The sequence below is a fragment of the Oryza glaberrima genome, chromosome 1, assembly GCF_000147395.1.
Source record: "Oryza glaberrima chromosome 1, OglaRS2, whole genome shotgun sequence".
NCBI lineage: Eukaryota > Viridiplantae > Streptophyta > Magnoliopsida > Poales > Poaceae > Oryza > Oryza glaberrima.
Window position 1 is genome coordinate 7,149,841 of NC_068326.1, and position 21,597 is coordinate 7,171,437.

Sequence of the window (21,597 nt, forward strand, 5' to 3'; positions counted from 1 at the left end):
TTGTGGTGGTATCTGATTATTCAAGATCAAATTCTAGGTATGACACATGTGTTCATATTTACAGTTAATTATTTTCTTTATAGGCGATATATCCGTTAACATATCGACATATATGATGATTTTATTAATCTAGATATGTCGGTATAGTCTTTAAAGGTGCTTGTAAGGATAAAGTGTACATATTTATGTTCATATATATTGTGTTTCAGAAGAAGGGAACATCCATCCTTCCTCGTCCTTTTCAACGAGACAAACACGCACTGTTGTGTAAACTATTGATTGGTCGATCACGGTAAAATGTCAGCTCGTAGAATTTGGAGAAGTTAAGATTTTCAGTTTCTGATCTCTAGTGCATTCTTTGAATTCTACAACTGTATTCCCAGAATATATGTGACAATCCAAATTATTTGGGGAGCTAAAAATTTCGTGGAAAGCTATAGCGCTCCCCAACATTTGTATAGAACCCAAGAAACCAGCTCGGCCGACCGATTAGTGCACGTATACTGGGCGCAGCAAGCCAGCAAGGCCATGCAAACGCGAGCACATCACCCGCGCGGAGGGAGCCCCGCCTGCGATCGCGTGCTACACAGCTACTGGCGCGCGCCGCACGGGGACCGAGCGCAAGCGCGCGTGTGGAAACGACTCAACGATAGCACCGTGTGCCTGCCTTCTGAGACCGCACCAAGACCGTACGTCTTGGTGGGCTCTCGGCGAGACGGCGACCGATGGGTTTCCTTAGGACTTTGGGTGGAGGGCTGCGCCGATTGAGCTAGAGGGCTGGATGCCTCGTACGAAGCCCGCGTACGTGTGTGCCGCGCGCCCGGGCCGACGCGGCTGGGACACGGGTCCGGACTGGCAGGAGCGCGACCGATGCATGTGGGTGTGGCGCCAACCTTAGGATTGATTAGTTTCCGTTGATTCCACTCCAAAACTGAGCGCTTGGTGGCGCGTCGGCCCAGGATGATCCGGAACAACAAGTACGCGTGCAACTCTTTTGTTCCAAGGTCCAAGGTGCAGGGCCATACTCGCCAGTGGCTACTGTCTTCGATCCTTTGCTAATCGGAGCTAAACGTCTACATATTATATTTTTTACGAGATATTTAGTTATTATTCACTAACATCTATATAAATATAGAAAATATTAAAATGACTTACATTATAAAGCGGGGAAGTAGTTATTTAGGACAAGTATAATAATTGAGCTTGTTATTACAGCTAAAGCAGTACACGTCATCGATAGATTATCCCTTACAACAGTCAACAGGTGAGACTGTAGATTATTAAAAGCTCTTCATCTCGTTAATTAGTTCACCGGCCAGCCTCAGGTAGCAACATTTCTTTTTATCTTGGGCTAAGAGTTGATATTAAAACCAACATAATATCCATGTTTTCTCCCCCACTTTACCTCTCTTTCGCATTAGTATATTGGTCTTAGTTTTATATTATTTCAGATACATGTATGTTTTATTCTATGGTTCGAATTGTCATAGTTCGGTTTGAGCATGATTTAATGATGTTGTTTTGCGAACAGTTCACGCGTTATACCTAAAGCTTTGTTTTTGTCCAATATATCTATACAATAGAATACGTTAACAAGAAAATTTATAGTTATATGAAGTATAAACTAGACCGATACAATTAATACAAAGGTGGAAACTTACTATACACCCAATTTTTTATAAGATTCCATAGCCCATAGACCCAATTGAAACCTTTACACCTCTCGCATCTTCGAGTCCTTTTCAGCTAGATAAATACCCATCGTTATATCCACTCTGTCTTGTTTATACTTGTGGCATCAAACACTCTAGGACTGTCTATGCTCGCTATGCTTTTGGCTCTACCTTCTCCACCCACCCGTAAGAACTAGCCGTGCACAAATATTGGCTACCTACAGTTGTTCTTTCTACCCCCGGCTATCTGGCACCATTACCATTTCACTATATTATCCTACCTCCTTTTATAGTATGGACCTCCCGTTTCTAATCCTTATCGTATCAAGAATGTTCATTGTACAATAGAACCTACAACCTCCTTCACCAATTCAAAATCTTGAAACAATTATGTATAACTTCAATCAAATATAGCTACGGTTGATAGATTTGGAACATAAACTTTTTTATCACTTGGCGGCTTCATGCTTTCAACTTGAATTTCACGCCTCATCTGGTGATGTTGGAGTAGAACCTTTGCGCACATTCTAGTCAAAATTTTGATCAATTGTTTTCTCTTTATCGAGTGACAATGAATTCTTCGATAATTTTCTTATCATACCTCTTTAAGGCCTCCTTTGAAACGCAAGATACTAAAAAAATATAATAAGAAAAACATAGCAATGAATTGTCATGCTCTTTTGAATACTGATGGATCTTAAAACACATAATATTTGAGCTAGTGCCTTTGGATGGTTCACAGGAAATAGATCACATGAATTTTATAGGAATCACTTGTAGAAGAGAGAGGAAGTAGAGAGAGAAAGGGAGAGGGTGCATTGGACTTAGCAAAGGAAACAAAAACATGAGCTCTCTTATTTTCCTTAAGCCTTTTCCTTAAACCCAAATAACCATATAGAATTATACTCCTCCATCCCAAATTGATCATCATATATGTTTATGCACCAAGACCAATAATAATTTAAATCACATCAATCAAGACACCATATACACGTTCTCCCATAATGCATGTATCGATTAAAACACCGTGTCAATTATACCCCTAGCATGCACACATATTCTCCCATTCTGTATTGATTGTATTCCGATGAAATCCGTGTCTATGTAGTTATATGATGATCAATTTAAGAAATTTTAAATTTCATTATATGATAATCAATTTGAGAAGAAGGGAGCAATCCTTAGTAGTACTATTCTCCGAAATTTCCATGAAAATCCTCTAATCTAAAGAGGCCTAAACTCCTGTGTTGGAGTATGGGTGCAAAGTTTTAGTGCCCTAAAAAGGTAATTAACCAAATCACCCAATGTGGAGCATGAACCCTACTACCCCTACTACTGTACCTACGTGCGTGGATGACCTACGACTAGCTTGTTGTGTCATCTACCCTGTCCACAAATCTCTGGACGACTGGATCTCAGTACCAGCTTTCGCCCGCGGATATCCCGCCGTCAGATCCCACCATCCCGTGGGCATATGGCCCCCCCTTTTGACGGCCACCGATCCATCCAAACGGCTTCGGCAACGGCAGCACAAACCAATCAATCAATCGATCTCTCACTGGAAACGCCCCGAGTTTTCCCATTGGGCCCACCGCACATGGAGAGCCAGCTCTCCCCCACATGCCGTTTCTCGCGCTAAGTCATAACTTCCACGAGCTCAGCTCAGCTCAAGTTTTTCATTTTGCAGCTCATGTACACACACATCTCGTCGTCCAATTGATCAGCTACTAAAAGAAAAAAAAAGAAGCCAATAAAATTAAATTGACCAACACAGCATCGGCTGGCTAGCCAGCCAACCAAACCAGGCGAGCCTAATCAGCACACCCAACCGACGCTAAGCATGATTGCGACCGGATTAATCAACTGCTTGGGTGATGCGAGATGAGTTAGCTTGTATAGCTAGCAAATGATCGATTTGATACGGCCGTGTTTCTTTTATCCCATCTTTTTTTTTCTCAACTTCCAACGTACGTAATACTACCTTCGTCCCAAAATATAATAACGTAGAATCAAACGAGATATATTTTCTGTACAATATATCTGGACAGGAGTCCAGATATGTCTCATCTGATTTTAAATTATTACTCCCTCCGTCCCAGAATATAATAAGTTTTAGAGTTGGACACGATATTAAGAAAGTAGGTACTCCATCCGTTCTCTAATGTAAGAGATTTTGACATTTTGCTTGCACTGTTTGATCATTCGTTTTATTCAGAAAATTTTGAAATTATTATTTATTTTATTTGTGACTTACTTTATTACCCAAAGTAATTTAAGCACAACTTTTCGTTTTTTATATTTGCACAATTTTTTTAATAAGATGAGTGGTCAAACAGTGCAAGCAAAATATCAAAATCCCTTATATTAGGAGTTGCTTGCACTAAATATCAAAATCCCTTATATTAGGAGTTGCTTGCACTAAATATCAAAATCCCTTATATTAGGAGTTATGATTGGATGATCAGTGGAGGTAGGTGGAAAAGTAACTAGTGGAGGGTTGTGATTGGTTGGAAAGGTAATGCTGATGGAGAAGTAGTTATATTTCTTGAGGGTTAAAAGTTGTTACTCCCTCCGTTTCACAATGTAAGTCATTTCTAGTATTTCTCACATTCATAGTGATGTTAATGACTGTCTAGATATATTAATATCAATATGAATATATGAAATGCTAAAATGACTTATATTGTGAAACGAAGGAAGTATATCATAGGACGGAGGGAGTATTATATTTTGGGATGAGGGAGTTCGTAATAGGTGACGTTGTACGTGGTGGGAATATGGGATCGATCGATTATTCGATAGCGCTCGCACTGTGTTGCGATCGCTAGGTTTCGTGACACGTGTGTACGTGTTTATCACGAGTGATCATGGTAGACGGCGACTTCTCTAGAGATGCTAACCAATGACGTGGTGATTAACCCGTACGTGATGGCGAGCGTGGTCGATTCTCGATTGCGATGTATTTGGTCGCAGCCTGAACCGTAAACAAATGACACCCTAAATGACACGTCTCGAGAAACATATATTCCTTGCATCTGTACGTTTCACTGAATTCCCCGTTGCTATACCGGATTCGGTTCTTCTCGCCGAAGTAACCAGCATTCAAAACTTTCAACAAATCAATTAGCAACTATCACATGTGTCACGTCATCTGGCTGTGGTACTACTGCACGAGAGATGGAACTAACCGGAAGAAAACGAAATGAAATTATTGGTAGTATTAGGCTATTGTTAGCCACTCCCTCCACTTTATATTAGTATGTTGTTTCGATTTTTTTCTAATCAAAATCCTTTAGGTTTGATTAAATTTATAAAAAAAATTTTAGTAGCATCTACTATATCAATTTAGTTTCATTAAATATAACGCTGAATATATTTCGATAATATATTTGTTTTGTATAAAAAATATTGCTATATCATTTATAAATTAATCAAATTTAAAGGAGTTTTACTAGAAAAAAAAAATCAAAATCACGTTTAATATGAAAGGGAGATAGCAGTGGTTGTACATATATCAAGCTTATCAATTACTGATCCAATCAATAATGTGCGAGTAATGCGATGAATGATGCATTGTCATCTGGCATATGCATGTGGCTGGCCCACCGCCGCAAGCGGGCCCCACCCCGTCGCCTCGCCTCGCAACAAAACCGGAGCCACTCGAGCGAGTGAAAACGGACAAGAAAGCGGCGTCCTCGCATCGCTCTCGATCAGCTCAGCGTCGCGCCGCGCCACGCCACGCCACGCCACCCCACCACCCACCCCGGCTTTGAGGCCAATCCGGAGTCGCCGGGCAGCCACGCAGCAGGCGGGCATGAGCTTGACGGGGCATGGCGGCGGCGGCGGCGAGGGGACGGCGCCGGCGTTGGAGCTGCTGGATGAGTACTGGTTCTTTAGCAACACGCTGGGGAAGAACGGGAGGCATGGCGGCGGCGGCGGCGGCGGGGGTAGGCCGCCGATGCTGCCCAGGTCGCCGTCGACGGTGAGTGGTGGTGGTGGGCGGCCGGGGAAAGGTGTGGAGGCGGTGGGGACGTCGAGGCTGTTCGCGTCCGCGGGGCGGAGGCTCCTCCGGACGCCGTCGCTCCCGTCGCCGCGCGTCGGGATGGAGATCGCCAAGGAGGACGAGGAGGTCGTCGAGGAGGCCCCGGCGGCGGCGGGCGGTGGTGGCGATCAGGAAGCCGACGCGGAGGACGACGATCTGAACTGGAGCTCGATATACGAGGGCGTGCTCCGCACCAGGATCGCCGAGGAAGGTGTCAGGTCGGCGCTGCGGCGCGCGCCGTCGATGCCCGTCACGTCGTCGGCGACGGGGCGCGACGACGACGCCCGCCGCGAGGATACGGCGGCGGCCGCCACCGGGTCCACGACGCCGGGCATGTCCAGGCTCAGGCACGCCCACAGCACGCTGGAGAGACACTGCCGCTCGCACACGCCCACCACCAAGGTACGCACCGCCCACCCCCAAACGCCATTGACCGCCATGGATGATGATTGATCGAGTTTAACCCATTGATCCTTGCAGGCTGACCGGACGCCGAGAACGTCGGGCGGCGGCGACGGCGGCCATCGGAGGCAGCCGCTGCGGCGAGAGCTGCGGTCGTTCAGCGCGAACCAGCAGCCGCTCGTCCGGCACCAGAGCCTGTTCCACGACAAGAAGTGGAAGAGCTCGAGCGACCTGGAGTCGATCGAGGTGCAGGGGTTCAGGGACCTGGGCTTCGTGTTCGACCAGGAGGAGCTCCGCGAGAGCCTCGCCGACGTCCTCCCTGGCCTCCGCGGCAAGCCCACCCCCACCGGCTCCGGCTCCGCCAGCGACAACGACGACGCAAACACAGCCACAACCGCCACCGGCAGCGACGCCGTCGCCGCCGTGCGGCGGCCGTACCTGTCGGAGGCATGGTACCACGTGCGGCGGCCGGCGCCCCGATCACCGGCGGCGGCGGCGATGAGGCTGCAGCAGGCGGACGCGAGGTCGGCGGCGGAGATGAAGGACCAGCTTCGGATGTGGGCGCAGGCCGTGGCGTGCAACGTCCGACAAGAGTGTTAAAATCGGATCGATACATGGCGTCGACCGGACCAGACACACGATCACACGAGTTTTTTTTTTTACCGCGGAAACCAGAAGCACCAACTCGATGATACTACTACCATTTCAGTAGTTGAGTTCCATTCCAATCCAAGAGGGTGATACTCCATCTAGGTAGATGTTCAGTGCTCTTCCCACCTTTTGTTTTTCTTTATATATCCTCCTTTGGTTGATCTATGAATAATATGGCGGCAACCGCCCTATTCTTTTTGTTAATACCCAAATGAAAGGATTTACAATCTATAACGCTGAGAGGCTCCATTTGGAACTCATGAATTCTCGCACAAATTTTGTTTGGAACACCACTGCTAGTAACTATCCTAGTAACTAGTAAGGGTGGATGTTTCATTTCCTACGAAATTGTTGCAGAATTCAGAGGTTCCAAGGGAGCCAACGTGAGTAGTATATAATCTCGACAAAAAAAGATAATTTTATATCAATGTTACTGCCAATATAGCAAAATTCTGAGGCCTTGGATCAGGCAACATAATGAAAATATTGCTGTTACTAACCACTGGTCAGGAGTTTTTGGCTGATATTATAGCAGGAGAGCAAGGCAATCTTGACCAAAAAGGGAATTTTATATCCATGTTACTGCCAATATAGCAAAATTCTGGGTCCTTGGATCAGGAAACGCAACGATTCAAGTGAAAATGTTGCTATTCCTAACCATTGTTCAGGAGTTTTTGGCTGATACTAGCATAGCAGGAGAGCAAGGCGACGCATACCTCTGGCTGTCCGGCCAATCCCCATGTGCCGGTTTCTGGCTACCAGCAGGCAAGTCCAAAAACAATGTTTGGAATCTGGACAGTTCGGCGCCGATAACACGAGAGATCCAATGACAAACAGCATACAGTACGCATCATCAGATGTCAGATATGAATATGATCAAGCAAACTCGAATCGGCACCGATTGCGGCCGACTCGCCGTATTTTTGTGCCATGTTAAGCACCAGCTGCAGCAGCAGTAGCAGCAGCAGAACGTAACATGGACTCATCGAGATACGAGCCATTTAATTGAACGGGAGAAACTGACAATTAAGATCGGTTCAGCCAAACAAGGACGTTGTAATAGACTCGTTTAAAGATTAGTTAGTATGACCTGTTTAACACAGATTCATTGAATGCTGACAATATTTCATAAATATGAGTGGTAAACATTTGATGAATTCCACGCTTCACGCAAAATCTGACCAATTCCAGCGATCAGTCGAGGAGACTCTATCTGATGAAGCTGCACGTGCACTCCATACCGGATGGCAAATCCCAAAACCGACGGTAAGGGGTAATCACTAATCAGCTACAAGTGTCTCAATCTTGAAAGGTTCCACATACTGGAACAAGCTATACATGGGCCAAATGTGCTGTCAGCCATGATACCATAAACAAGCTGCCAGCATTTTGCCCCTGTCTACAAAAGATGGCCTACAATTCCTAAAGCAAATATAAGAACCTGAAAGTTTGCCCTGCCATGCAGTTTTTGGTGCTAGTAGTTTAAATATAGATACTGTCAACAGCACCATTTGATCCAGTTCAGTAAGTTCAAATTACTGAACGGGTAAGCTAGCACCGCCAGCAGATCTTCTCAAGACCGCACCTTGCAGAAGATAAGAAGCCTTGTTCCGGACCTGGATGAAACAAAATGGTCCGGTATAACCAAGATGGAGAAATGGGTAAAAACCAACTGAAAGAATGCAATGTTTTAGTACCTTTGAGGCATATAATCTCCAGTCTGTGCATCCTATTTGGGTTGAACAATTCCGCAGATAATTACGCCAAGAATTAATGATCGCATGCTTATCTCTAAAGGCATCACTTGAGAAGAGTAAGTTATCCATCAAAACTAGGTATACGTACAGACTGAAAAAGTTGCAATCTTTATCCTTCACATTTATGGACATGACTGACTTCAAGATCTTCTCAACATTTGCCACCTGAATATGCAGAACACACAAAAATTTATGGGCTAGCACAACCATACCAAAAGGTATATTGAAGAGACATGCTCATCAATCATGCTTACCTTAAGGCCAAAGCTAACTTTGAGGAATTGTAGGGCCAGCTGGCTCCTTAAGAATTTGCTACGGTAATCAGTCCCAGTGATACAGTCAACAATCCTTAAACAATTCAGGTCCATTGTGACTCTGCAATGTTATGAAGTTGATTTCAGATGGGCAAATATCGTAAGCAAAAGCCATGTGAGCTATTCTTTAACAAAATACCATGAGTTACTGTACACGAAACATTGCAAGAGATGGAATAGAATTGTACAGAAGCTAAGGTCCTCAACGTAGAGCAAACGGCATAACAAGGTTCATCGCCGACATATCTTGTTGAGAAAGCATTATTGCATCCTAGTCAATATCTAACTAATGTATTCACCCATAAATTACTTGAGCACTTGTTCAATTGGGCATCAGTATACCATGAAATGGTAAATGGTTACAAATCACCAATACAGATCTCTTGTCTTAAAAATAAGACGTTTTGAAAAAATTTACCTCTGGGAAATGGACTGAGCCACTATTAGACAGCTACTTTCCCATTCACTTGAATTGAAGTACAAGATAAGTGAACTCAGACAGTCTCCCAAAATAAGCAGCAGGCCCTCAAGTTGTCGGTCCAAAAATAAGGAAATAACAATAACAAGGAGTTCTTCTGCCTCGGAAGATGAGAATATGGAATGCACATTTCTGTAAATCAAATAAATATTCAAATAGAATTAACTTGGTACAAAAAGAATAGCAGAATTACTGAAACACTGGTTAATATCATAATATTTATTGTTTTAGAAGGATTAAATGAATACAGAGATTTACATTCACCATACAAAAAGACATCGCTATCACAAATAGTGGAACAACAAAGCCACACTGGAAGCCTGAACATCAGAACAGGACAGAATCATGAAACTAAAATGTCCCTTAAGTAGCAGTAGAACAATTCTAGAATGTTATCATCGCAAAATATAGTGACCGCAGATTTGGGCAGAATTTTGCATCATACTGGGATAACATCAGTATTACAGACAGAGCTAGAAACATCCAGTCCTAATATAATATAACTATGAGCTATCATCTATATAAGCAATAACACACAAATTTATACTGATTATTTTGTTTTAGCCAAAACTTGAGAGATTACAACACAAAATAACTCTGTTGAAACTAACAAGCAAATATGAAGTTACAGAGATCAGTTGATGTTAAATTGTTAGTGTGTAATAGCGTCTTTTGTTTTAGACTTTGTGAATGACAGAAAAGTAGAAACACCTAAGGCAATGTAATCTCTGTATAATAGCTTCAGAAGCTTCCACTTACCTGATTTTGCAGCAAGCAGATGTAATTTTTAACCATTCAATGATGTTTTGAGGTGGGCCATCATCTGAAGTATCAAATAATAAATAGGAAAAGCTTAATTTTCAGAATGTCCAAACTACTGGGTACTAATTCAGAAATAACGAAATAAACATGAATTTTTCATGAATGCTCATAATCACGAGGCTGAAAATTAGTGAATTAAAAATTGAGTAAACTGTAAATAAAGGAAGAACAATTTGGATGGAACCAACCTGCAATCACACTTTCAGAGGTGGAAACTTCAGTGCAATTATCAAATATATATCCATAGTTGAGTATGGCACTCTTTAGAACAGAGTAGCTTGGAAAGTGTCCAATGTCAACTGAGAGTTTGTCAGCCTGTAACAAATAAAAATTTACATGCAGAATCTTCAAAGTATAACACAAACCATACATTTGCTTATAAATACGTTACCTCATTTAGGGAAAGAACACTGTCCCAAAAGTCAGATGCAGCAACTCGAAACTTCTTATTACACGAGTACAACACTGGTAGCTAGTGGTGTTAAGCATACAGTACAGTTTAATCAAACAATAATAACTGGAAAAACACACATATCAATTCTTACATTTGGTTAGTGCCCAAGATGCTATAGAATCTTCAACAGAGCCATGCAAGAGGACCAACTTCAAAAGCCATCCATCCACCAACAAGCCTTCTAGAAACCCTTCTCCTACACAAATAGCAATAGAGAAATGTTGAAGTGACAGATAAAAGAATATTATGCCATAGTGGTACAGTCGAGAAGAAGAAAAGCTCAAGTAGAAACAAAGACAAGTCAAATAATATCATCTTTTTTTGCAAGTCAGATACTTAGACACTCATAACAGAACTAACCTTGTTCAATGTTTAGATCAAAACCTAAATGCTCATTTGCACAGAATGATTTCAGAAGTTGACAATTTTCAACTCCTGTGACACTAAGAACAGAAGGGGATTTCTGCAGGCACAGTACATAAGGATATTTAGTTTTAAAAAATAGAAAAAATCACTTAGCTGTCGCACTCAACATTAACTGAATAAATGTAGGGCCATTTAACCTGGCAACCAAAAACTCTCTGACCCCATTGGGGCACATCATCACCAGCATCCAACTCTTTCGACTGTAAATTCAATAATATCTTAGAGACAGGAATATACATAGAAAATGTAAAAGTTTTATGAAAAGATGTTTGTTTGAAAACTACCTGCTCCTCATACTCCTCAACAAATTTGCGAAACTTAATCTCCTTCTCCTTCACTTTCTTGTCTTCATCATCTGAATTATATCCTTTGGATCCATGCTTGGACTCAATACCATAAGCTTTAAGGTCATCCTTACCACTTGCAAAGAAATCCTCTAAAAGATCGTCCAACCCAATAACCTTCTTCCTGCAAAGAAAATGGGCAGTGGTAAATTAAATGTCTCTAAAATGGTCGTACTACCTACACCAAACTGTTATTAACACATTTACACACCTTGAGGGCAAACGATTCCAATGGTAACTAACAATATATATCATCACTACACATCTTGTCAGCTAACCAGTGACCACTCATCAAACGAATCTTCTGCAAACACCACGGATTCATCGACTGAGTGCTACTGCTACTACTTCAATCCTACTACCAAACATAAACCAGCCAAAGCAACGACATTGCAGTTTCACTTTATCCCCTAAAACCCTAGAAAAATCAGAAGAAGGGAACCCCCGCAACCAGCGAAATCACACCCACCCCGATTACTCGAGACCCGACCATACGCGCCAGAAATATAATTGCCCAAAAATGGAACTCAAAACCTGACATCCACTCCAACCCCTCAAATCAATCGGCACCCAAAAAAAAAGAAAGCGGAGTAGAATGGGGACGGATTGCCACCTCTTGGCGGGGCGCGCCTTAGGGAGGAGCGGATCCTCCTTCTCGAAGTCGAGGGGCTCGTCCAGCAGCATCTCTCCCCCCGGCGAGCTCGCGCGAAGGCGGGGAGGATTTGTGGCTCCGGGGTGCCTCGCAGTCGCAGCAAACCTTGGCGACGCCGGCCGAGAGGTGGAAGGATGAAGCGGAGGCGCCGTGCTCGCCAATTTTTCTCCCGTTTTGTAACTGCTCGCAGCGAGCCCACTGAGCCCATTCTAGGGACAGGCCCAATAGGCGAATTTTTATTTAGAAAAAAGTCCACTTTAACTCCCTTAAAATGTAACCATAAAATTGGGTTGGAAGACTCCAATTATTAAAACCGGTACAGATTGACTTACGGTATTTGATGACGTGGCAACAATGCTTAGGTAGGGTAGTTAGGAAATATTTAGCTGACAACAATGCTCGAGCTTCAACCGTTCAGAAGGAGCACAGGGATGGTCATGCCCCGCAGTGGCAGCAGTCCAGTAGAATGGGATCGGCGGCGCCCAATGTTGCTGAGCTCCCTCGTTTCTGCCGCCATAGCCCAAGAAGACATGAATGGAACTGGAGCATTGTCGCTGGCACCGCTCTAAGCTCACGTGTCCTTGCACGTTCCGTGTCCTCATTGATGCAAAACACGATGCTCTGAAAAAATTGCTTAACTTTTAATACAGGTCTAAAACTACTGGTTTAAAGGCGTGCCGGTTAGTGTGATCCTGCAACTAATAAGATAGACAATAGCAAAAATTAGTAAATATTAGCCAATCAGCCGATAGACCGATGTTGTATCGCGTAAACTATTGTACAAATGAATTGGCTATAAGTATGAAGGATACTTGTTCATAAACTAGATCTAGATTAAATATAATTATAAACAATTTTTCCTAGAAAAATCAATCCTACAGGTCAAACACAATTTATATAGCATAAAATTAATAAAGTTAAAGTCAATCATAGAATAATTTTATAACCGAAATAACTAGTCGATGAACATATGTTTGTGGATTAGACCTAAATTACTTGCAATCGGCGGTAGAGGTAATTATCATGCAATTACTAATTCAATCTTTGCCTTAAATACGAGCAATCGAGATAGATCGGAGCTAACCGAGACAATATTAGTTGCTTGTACTCAAGAGGAAATAAATTAATATATGAATTTATATCATAGCCGATGAAGTAACTTAGGTTCTCAGAGATAACATATCAGCTAGAACTCTAATACAACAGATATCATGTTTCCAGTTAAATATACTAAACAAGTCTTAATCCCAACATATCGGACTTAACTGATACATTGCGGGACCAATTACAAGCTTAATAGATTTGAATGTTTGATAGTCTTAGATAAGATGATAGATATAATATATTAAGCAAAGACAGTAAATCATAATAGTTATATCAGGTAAGACCGAATGAAACCCCGGTGACCCTATCGACAATCAAAGAGCAAGTTAGTTCTTACAATTTCAAGTACAACTTAGTAGGTCAAAACTAACTGATGCAGCACCAAGCTGTGATAGAAATCGTAAGATCTGAAAAAACATTACAAGAGTAATTTAGACAATAGAAGGTGGCCCTGAGTTGAACTACCTGATATGGGTAAATAACATTGTTTAATTTAGATTGAACAATGTATATAATAAATTAGCGCTTGTATCGACCGATTTAGAGTATCGAACTTAATCGATGGAAGCCCTAGCCTCGCCGATACAAGCAAACTATTGACGGAACTCACCTCTTGTCGGAGATCGGACTAAGCCGATATAGTTCAACTCGAATATAAGAACTCGTTGAGATGAAAACCTTGTAAACTAGGGTAGGGATGCGCCGAAAAGTGATTATTGAACTGTTGTTTTTTACAAAGACTCTGTATGTATATATTTATACCATAAGTAAATACTAGTTATTATCGGATATAACTCAAATTTTCCTGAGGATAAAGTAAAAAATTTACAAGCCCAATCGAACTATAAGACAAACTTTCCTAAAACATAAAAGGAAATAACTAACTCAATCTATTTAATAAATAAGTTAAGATGTTGTATCCTTCTCGAGAACTCGACCTCCCCTTGGTAACGTCACCAAATCTTCCCATACCGAGTCCAACAAGGGGTCGACTCCTGGTTATCGTCCATGTCCTGTCGGCAACTTTCATAACTCTGCCGCCGATACACTTTAGCTGATGCAATCTTCTAACTTTAGATCCCAAAATCACGCCATCAATACCGCTCTGCGCTTTCTCCTTACTCAATAGAATATGCCAAATTTTACCGTTAGTAGTCCTCTATCCTCCCTTTTCACCGCGACCTCTTTCTCCCTTCCTCCACTGCGCTACCGCTGTGTCAATTTAGCCCTTGAAGCCGGTGGCTTCCATCCTGGCAATAGCAACCAGGGCGGAGAGGCGTCCAATGACGGTGCTCCCCTCCCTACATGTGCCGCCTTTCCTCGACCTCACTGCCATAGTTCACCGATGAGACAAGCGGCTGCACCCGATATGTTTATGGTTTGTTTTCATTTTCAGCAAAATTTGGTCGCAATTTGCATTAAATACTTTTAGAAGTTACTTTATACAGATGTTTGTGATTTGCAATCGTTTTCAGCAAAAACTTATTCTAATTTGCATTAAATAATAAAAAAACTTCATACAGATGTTTATGATTTGCATTTATTTTCAGCAAAAAATGCATTTAACAATATTATGATTTGCATTTATTTTCAGAAAAAATTGCATTTAACAATATTCTTTCCTCGACCTCGCTTCCATAGTTCGCCGATGAGGCAAACGGCTACACCCGAGATGTTTATGGTTTGTTTTCATTGTCAGCAAAATTTGGTTGCAATTTGCATTAAATACTTTTACAAGTTACTTTATACAGATGTTTGTGATTTGCAATCGTTTTCAGCAAAAACTTATTTTATTTTGCATTAAATAATAAAAAAACTTCATACAGATGTTTATGATTTGCATTTATTTTCAGCAAAAAAAAAAATGTATTTAACAATATTATGATTTGCATTTATTTTCAGCAAAAATTGGTCCCGGCGGGGCTCGAACCCGCGACCTTCGGCTCATAAGACCAACGCTCTAACCAACTGAGCTACGGGACCGTGGTTGAATTATTTTTTCTTATAATTTATATGTACTGTCATGAGAAATTTTTGGAGAATCCTTTTCTACGTTCTAACATGGCACTCTGTATAGAGATACTGGTTTTATTGGACCAGCAATAACAAAAGTTGAGAGAAAAACGATGGAGGCAAACAAGCCAAAACCAATGTATATGTAGGCGTACGCAAAACCAACGGGCACACTGAAATACTGAATGACAACACCATCACCCACACCCCAACGTACATCAGCTCATGAGCTTCACTGAAAATTCGCCAGCAACGACGACAGGGCCGAATTGTTGGACCGGACTCCTTTTCTCCAGGAGTCCAGGTGGGGATCCAAGAATTAACAGCACATTCTGTCCGGCAAATTAAAACAGAGCAGATGATCAAATCCAACCAAAGCAACAAAATTTCCATACGGGGCCCCTTAATTCGGTCCTTTGCTTGCATGCTGCCTCTTAACCATCGATGCCGACCGTCCGCAAGTCGCTCCCCATGTGTGTGCACTGCACGCATGTATGCATCCTGCAGGCTCCAGCCTACAGCTCGATCGATCGATCCCCATCGATGGCCGCTTCATTCTTCGCCAGCGCCGCGCCTATGTGTACAGATAAAGACCCGACGCCCGCCTACGCGCCACATGCGAGATGCACACACGCACACACCGTACGCCAGCGACCGACGACGACGTACGTAGGTAGCCACATATGCGTACGAAACACACGGTAGCTAGGTAGGTGAGCGCTCGCCATCGTCGGCGCGCACCCTGCACTCTGCATCACGCTGCATCGATCATCCGGGCCCTGACGACGTGCGGCGCGCCGCGCATCACGCGCGCTTCCTCGTCATCGTCGTCGTCCTCCAGCTGCATGCATGCCACATTGCCAGTTTGCCACAGACGCGCACATTGACTGAGACCTGTGGCGGAGTTAGAAAAACTTTTGAAACGGGGCAAATTTCACTATAGCTACATTTGCTATAGAAATTTCCTGATCAGTTTATTCAAAAGTATTAGTAATATTTAATGGAATTTTCACCGGTGAGCCGGGGCGATTGTCTGGGCTAGCCGGACGATAGCTCCATCCCTATTGAGACGTATACACCCCGCGGAACGCGCAATAGGCGAACTACACCACCCTGCTCTTGGCCGCTTTTGCACGACCAACACATTTATTCAGTCTCGTATAATTAGAGATTGACTGAAGAGATGAATCGAGAATAAAGCACTGTATTTTGCATTGGCTGTCACATGCTGATGCGGACATCACTACCTCGAATACACACAACAATCCTCCAACGGTCATTCAAGGACCGATAACAAGAGCTCGTGCGCGATAATTGAATTTAGAGACGAGCTCGCTCCTATGTTCTTCTTTGTATGAATTCGAGAATAGATTGCTACCTAATGATTATATTGTGATTAGTAACAATGGAGGGGACAAGAAGACACTTAGAGAAGGACTTAGAGCCATGGAGGATCATCAAGAACGTCTAAGTCAAGGTGGAGGCCCAAACCAAGTCGACGTCGAGTGCAATTCGGAGTCCAGGACTAGTCTGCACTAAAACGGACGCTCAAGTCGCATACATGCTCGGATTGTGGCGTTCTTTATATGGATGGAAAGCTAAGAAGATAACCTTTCCGATGGTTTTGGTCCCACATCCAAATTCTCTCCGAGTCAATGGGAATTGATCGAACAAGTTGACGTCCAGAATCTGTCCCGGTGCTGCGTCACCGTATTTGGGCCTTTGGCCCGTGTATCGTGTTGGAACCCATTAGGGTTGCGTCGAGAGGGGGTTGCACGACCCTAAACTCTATATATCAGTACCCGCCGCCATCTTTAGGTTTTTGGGTTTTGCTTAGATTATTCTGTCGAGAACAGTTTCGCCGCTAGATCGGTTTGTAAGACCCCAACTCGTGAGCTTAATCATTCATCTGCAATTTTGGTTGTTTTCTATCTCGTTCTTGTTTGTGTTCTTCGATTGGCAAACAGGGATTAGCCTTCTCGGCGAGGTCATCCGCGTTTCGACACGGGTGATAACCAGAGGAGACGTGGTGCTACGATTGCGAGGCTCAAGAGCGTGCGCATTCAAGAAGCCGGATCGATTTTTGTCGCGACTCTGCCCAAATCGTTGTTTATCGGAACCTTTCGGAAGATCGGGAACCCTAGTGCACATCACATGCCAAGGACCAGACGACCTTAGGGCATCTCCAACAGTCTCTCCAAGCCAAATTTTGGCCATTCAAGCACAAAAAAGAGATCCAACAGACTGTCCAACCGGATGGCCAAACTCGCTCGCTGGCTAGCTAGATTTGGCCAGCCAAAACACCTCGCGGCGGCGACCTCTAGATCTGGCAACCCGAGGGGAGCTCAACGGCGCTCAGCTGCGGGGAGTGGTCGGCGGGGAGAGGGGGAGCACCTCGGCAGCGTCGGCGTTGGTGAACCGCCGTCTGCCTCCCAACACCGCCTCCCACTTCCCCGCGCCGCCTTCTGCCTTCCACCTCCCGCGTCGCTGCACCACCATGCGCCATGCGTCGGCCGCTGTCGGCAACAATGTGATCGATGGGAAGGAAGGAAAGGGGAAAGAAGGAAACATAAGGAAGAATGGGAGAGAGAAGAAGAGGAGTAGAGGCTGACATATGGGTCCGTTGTTATTTTGGAGAGCATTAATCTGTTGGAGTGAGCATCTAGTTTGACTAGCTAAATCAGATGGGGAGTTAGCTATATGAGTGTTTGGAGAGTCCGATTTGAAAATGCTGTTGAAGATGTTGTTATGCGCACGTTGGGAGGGAACGAAAGTTAAGAACGACTCCGCTACCAAACTAGCTACTCCCTCCATTAAAAAAAAAAATCAACTTCTAGCTATGCAAGGAAATGTGTAATTGCTCATTAGTTGCCACGACCCAAACTCGGAAAAAAAAAAGATTGACTTGCCAAACATTTTACATGTGTTTATTGTACCATAGCTTGAACTGGCCGGTATGGGTTTGAGAGAGAAAAAAAAAGTACTAATTATGTACTCAGGTTTGGAAGTAGAGTCTACGTATTGATCTACGTGGTCCTGCTGATCTGTACTTTGGGTCTAGTGGAGTCAAGACGACATGTTCGTCATTAAGTACGAGATGGATCGGAACGCATCACTGATGACGAAACGAATGGACTAGTAGTACATAATTACACACATGTGACACACACCACACATACTGTACATGGATATCACCGAGGCAAGCCGAGCGAACACGAGTAGACGACGAGGAGTTTTCAACTGATGATGATGGCAGTGACGATTGCTAACACCTTGGTGCTCGGTGGCAACAGTTTTGCTGACCTTGCATATGTAGTACAACTAGGCAATTCCATTTGTTTTTAAACCAAGTAGCACCTGACCATCGTAGTATCGACTTGTACAATTGAATCTCACATTCTTTTTTTTTTAAAAAAGAAAGAAAATACATATTTATTCAACCCAAATACAAAACCTGTGTGATAATGTCCATCAATCTAGCAAATCACTCTCACAACGTGATATCTTTTTCTTTAATGACTTTCCGTGTTTTCAACGTTTAATGGCCGGATTTCCAGATAATAGCATATATTCCAAAAAAAATTTCCAATGAAGCAGATCGAGCAGTAATTAAGGAGTAAATAAATGATTTCCATGTTTTATGTGCATTGGTGCATACCAAGACAAGGAGGCTGACCTAACCAAGTTAAACCATCCGTGGCTCCATATCTGAGCGGTCGCTTCGGTCCACGACGCGTTCACACCTCGACAAGTAGACCACCGCCCTGATCACTCGCCGCCCCGCGCGCGCGCGATCGATCCCCTCCTCGCTCCCAAATGCAAGGAGCAAGGTCGGCGGCGGCGATGGCGGCGGCGGCGGCCGACGAGGAGAGGGAGGTGCGGAGGGCGGTGGAGGAGAAGCCGGTGGTGGTGGTGGGGCGGCGCGGGTGCTGCATGGCGCACGTCGCGCGGCGCCTGCTGCTGGGGCAGGGCGCGAACCCGGCGGTGCTCGAGGTCGGCGACGACGCCGACCCGGCGGCGCTCGTCGACGCCGCGCTGCAGGCCCGCCGGCGCAAGGACGGCGGCGACAAGGCTGCGGCGGGCGACGGAGGCGGCGGAGCGGCGGTGGCGTTCCCGGCGGTGTTCATCGGCGGGAGGCTGGTGGGCGGGCTCGATCGGCTCATGGCCATGCACATGGCCGGCGAGCTCGTGCCGGTCTTGAAGCAGGCAGGAGCCCTGTGGCTCTGAGTTGATCTTCGTCATTAGCGATGAGAGAGAGAGAGTCATTAGGCTTAAAACATATGCATGTCCCTTTTGATCTTTTTTAACTGTAGATTTGTTTGTGCTTCGTTCTCGATACAATTCTATCTTTAATTGCGTCGATCATATGGAAACTTCGAAACTTCAGAGAAACAGAGTTGATCAATCAAGAGATGTTCACAAGGTCATCATGAATTTGATTGGATTAGATCAGTCCCAGATCGTACTTTGGTTTATCCCTACCATGCCACAGGATATAAGAACGTATTTTCCATGTTGATGTTGATCTATGCAACTCTGATCGGCACATCAAAATGTGTTTACATGGATGTTTCATTCACCAGTCTAGGTCGTCAGAGAGCAGAGGTATGCACGGGACGATCCAAGCTACTTCTTGGAATTTCGAGCTCTTCCAAACAAAACCTATACATGTTGGCTTGTCATTATCCAGTCATGTTGATGGACAACTGGGTTTATTATCCGTGGAGAGAGTTGGATGCTTGGATTTATATAGTTGACTCGACTTTCAACATGCAACGATTGAGTGGTTATCAGTCTTATCGATCTTGTTCTTGTTCAGAATTAGGAAGAAGTTAAACTAGAAATTTTGACAAATTTTATTTGAGTTTCGGTGGTTTTCATCAGTGATCGGTTGTCAATTTTATTGACAAAACATATGGGGTGTGGTTTTTTCTGAGCAGGTTGGGGCGGTTTTCGATGGGCAAAACGATCCCTTTTGTAAAACCTTCTCAACCTGTCCAATGATTTTAGTCTATATATTGGGCGTGTTTTTACTTGTCAGTGAACCATATTTACTCTCAGGTTCACCTTTCTGATTGAGTGTCGAATCTCGAGTCTCAATGGTATGATTTCTTTTTTCTGAATTTCAATCAAATTTTAGTTGAACTGGCCTGTTTTAAATTTGAATTCCCAACAACCAATCAAAATTTCACTTAGAATGTACTTTTTGTTGTGCGTATTGTTGATAAATTTATATCAACGTCAATCACTATCTGAAAGCTCTCTACTATTATGAAAATCCTTTCGAAACGGCACGAAAACAAAGCTGCTCAAAGACATATTAAGAAGATGCATTAACATAAATCAGACAATAAGCACAACAAGTACAAAGATATGTTAACTAAAACGAGTAAAAAAAAATGCTGTTAAGTGTTCCATTTTTTCATTGATGAGTGATGACGAACCTCTACCCACGGTCGGGAGATAGCCCCATTCACCATAAGGAATATATGAATTCACGATAAGAGAGGACCCCATTTATCCTCTGAGAAGTTTGTTTGGTTTTAAACTTGGATTTTCAAAAAAGAAAAAAGGAAGAAGTATTCCATGCTTTCTAGTTTGAACCTGGCTAAAGCAGTCCCACACTTTTAGGGCCCTTTTGAATCAAAAGAAATTTTATAGGATTAAAATTCTATAGGAAATTTTTCTATGTACCCCTTTGATTCAAAAGATTGAAGTTTTCCAATTCCTACAAAATTCCTATGGAATGGCTTATTGTATATAGTTTTTGGAGGAAACTTAGCAAGAGGTTCAACCTTGTAGTAAAAATCCTTTGAGTATATCTCTCTCATCCGATTTCTACGTTTTTCCTGTGGCCCAATCAAACATTCATTGCTGCGTTTTTCCTGTGTTTTGCAATCCTCTGTTTTACACTTACATTCCTGTCAGAATCCTATGTTTTTCCTATTCCTCCGTTTTTTCATTCCTACGATTCAAAGGGGCCCTTATGGGTTAAATTATTCCACCCTCTTCTCAGTATTCCGCTACACTATCACACAATCCTCTAGGAATGATAGTCGGGCTACTCTTCTAGATTGAACTGCTATGAATGGAGTATTTGAGTAAAAGTTATGGGTTATAAGTTGTAGGTGGCTCTCGGAGCGTAAGTTAGTGATGAAATGGTTGATGTCGCGTATATGATGAAAGTGAAAAGAAACTAATAGATTAATAATCTACTATAGAGTTAGAAGCTACTTAGGGCCTGTTTGTTTCAGCTTAAAATTATTGTAATCTAGATTATTAAATCATATTACTCTAAGCTGGATTATAATAAGCTAACATAAAATAAGCTGCGAGTTGTTTGTTTCTTTGGATTATTGAAGGCATCTAAGGGTAGTGGGTATTTAACCACCTAATAATCTGGAAAAAGCTCATCCATAGGAATTATTAGATTATAGTAATCTGGCTTATAGATTATAATAATCT

The 21,597-nt window shown here is 43.2% G+C and overlaps 3 protein-coding genes and 1 non-coding gene across 4 annotated transcripts; 2 read left to right on the forward strand and 2 right to left on the reverse strand.

The window, feature by feature from the left end:
* The first annotated feature begins 5,139 nt into the window (after positions 1–5,139).
* LOC127757212 (uncharacterized) lies at positions 5,140–7,681 on the forward strand. The gene is made up of 2 exons (XM_052282684.1): positions 5,140–6,117; positions 6,196–7,681. Exons 1-2 carry the CDS (start codon positions 5,239–5,241, stop codon positions 6,715–6,717), a joined length of 1,401 nt encoding a protein of 466 aa, XP_052138644.1. The 5' UTR covers positions 5,140–5,238; the 3' UTR covers positions 6,718–7,681.
* A 139-nt stretch (positions 7,682–7,820) lies between these two features.
* On the reverse strand, positions 7,821–12,150 carry LOC127757207 (uncharacterized). The gene is made up of 12 exons (XM_052282677.1): positions 11,977–12,150; positions 11,304–11,487; positions 11,157–11,219; positions 10,954–11,056; positions 10,685–10,789; positions 10,531–10,604; positions 10,328–10,454; positions 10,077–10,140; positions 9,258–9,449; positions 8,780–8,900; positions 8,466–8,690; positions 7,821–8,384 (listed from the first exon to the last, which is right to left on the reverse strand). The coding sequence occupies exons 1-12, from the start codon at positions 12,045–12,047 to the stop codon at positions 8,304–8,306; spliced, it is 1,410 nt and encodes a 469-aa protein (XP_052138637.1). The 5' UTR covers positions 12,048–12,150; the 3' UTR covers positions 7,821–8,303.
* A 2,878-nt stretch (positions 12,151–15,028) lies between these two features.
* Positions 15,029–15,102, reverse strand: TRNAI-UAU (transfer RNA isoleucine (anticodon UAU)). The gene has a single exon. It is a non-coding gene; the product is annotated as a tRNA-Ile (tRNA).
* A 3,747-nt stretch (positions 15,103–18,849) lies between these two features.
* Positions 18,850–19,739, forward strand: LOC127760056 (monothiol glutaredoxin-S3). The gene has a single exon (XM_052284268.1). The coding sequence runs from the start codon at positions 18,949–18,951 to the stop codon at positions 19,357–19,359; it is 411 nt and encodes a 136-aa protein (XP_052140228.1). The 5' UTR covers positions 18,850–18,948; the 3' UTR covers positions 19,360–19,739.
* The last annotated feature ends 1,858 nt before the right edge of the window (positions 19,740–21,597 follow it).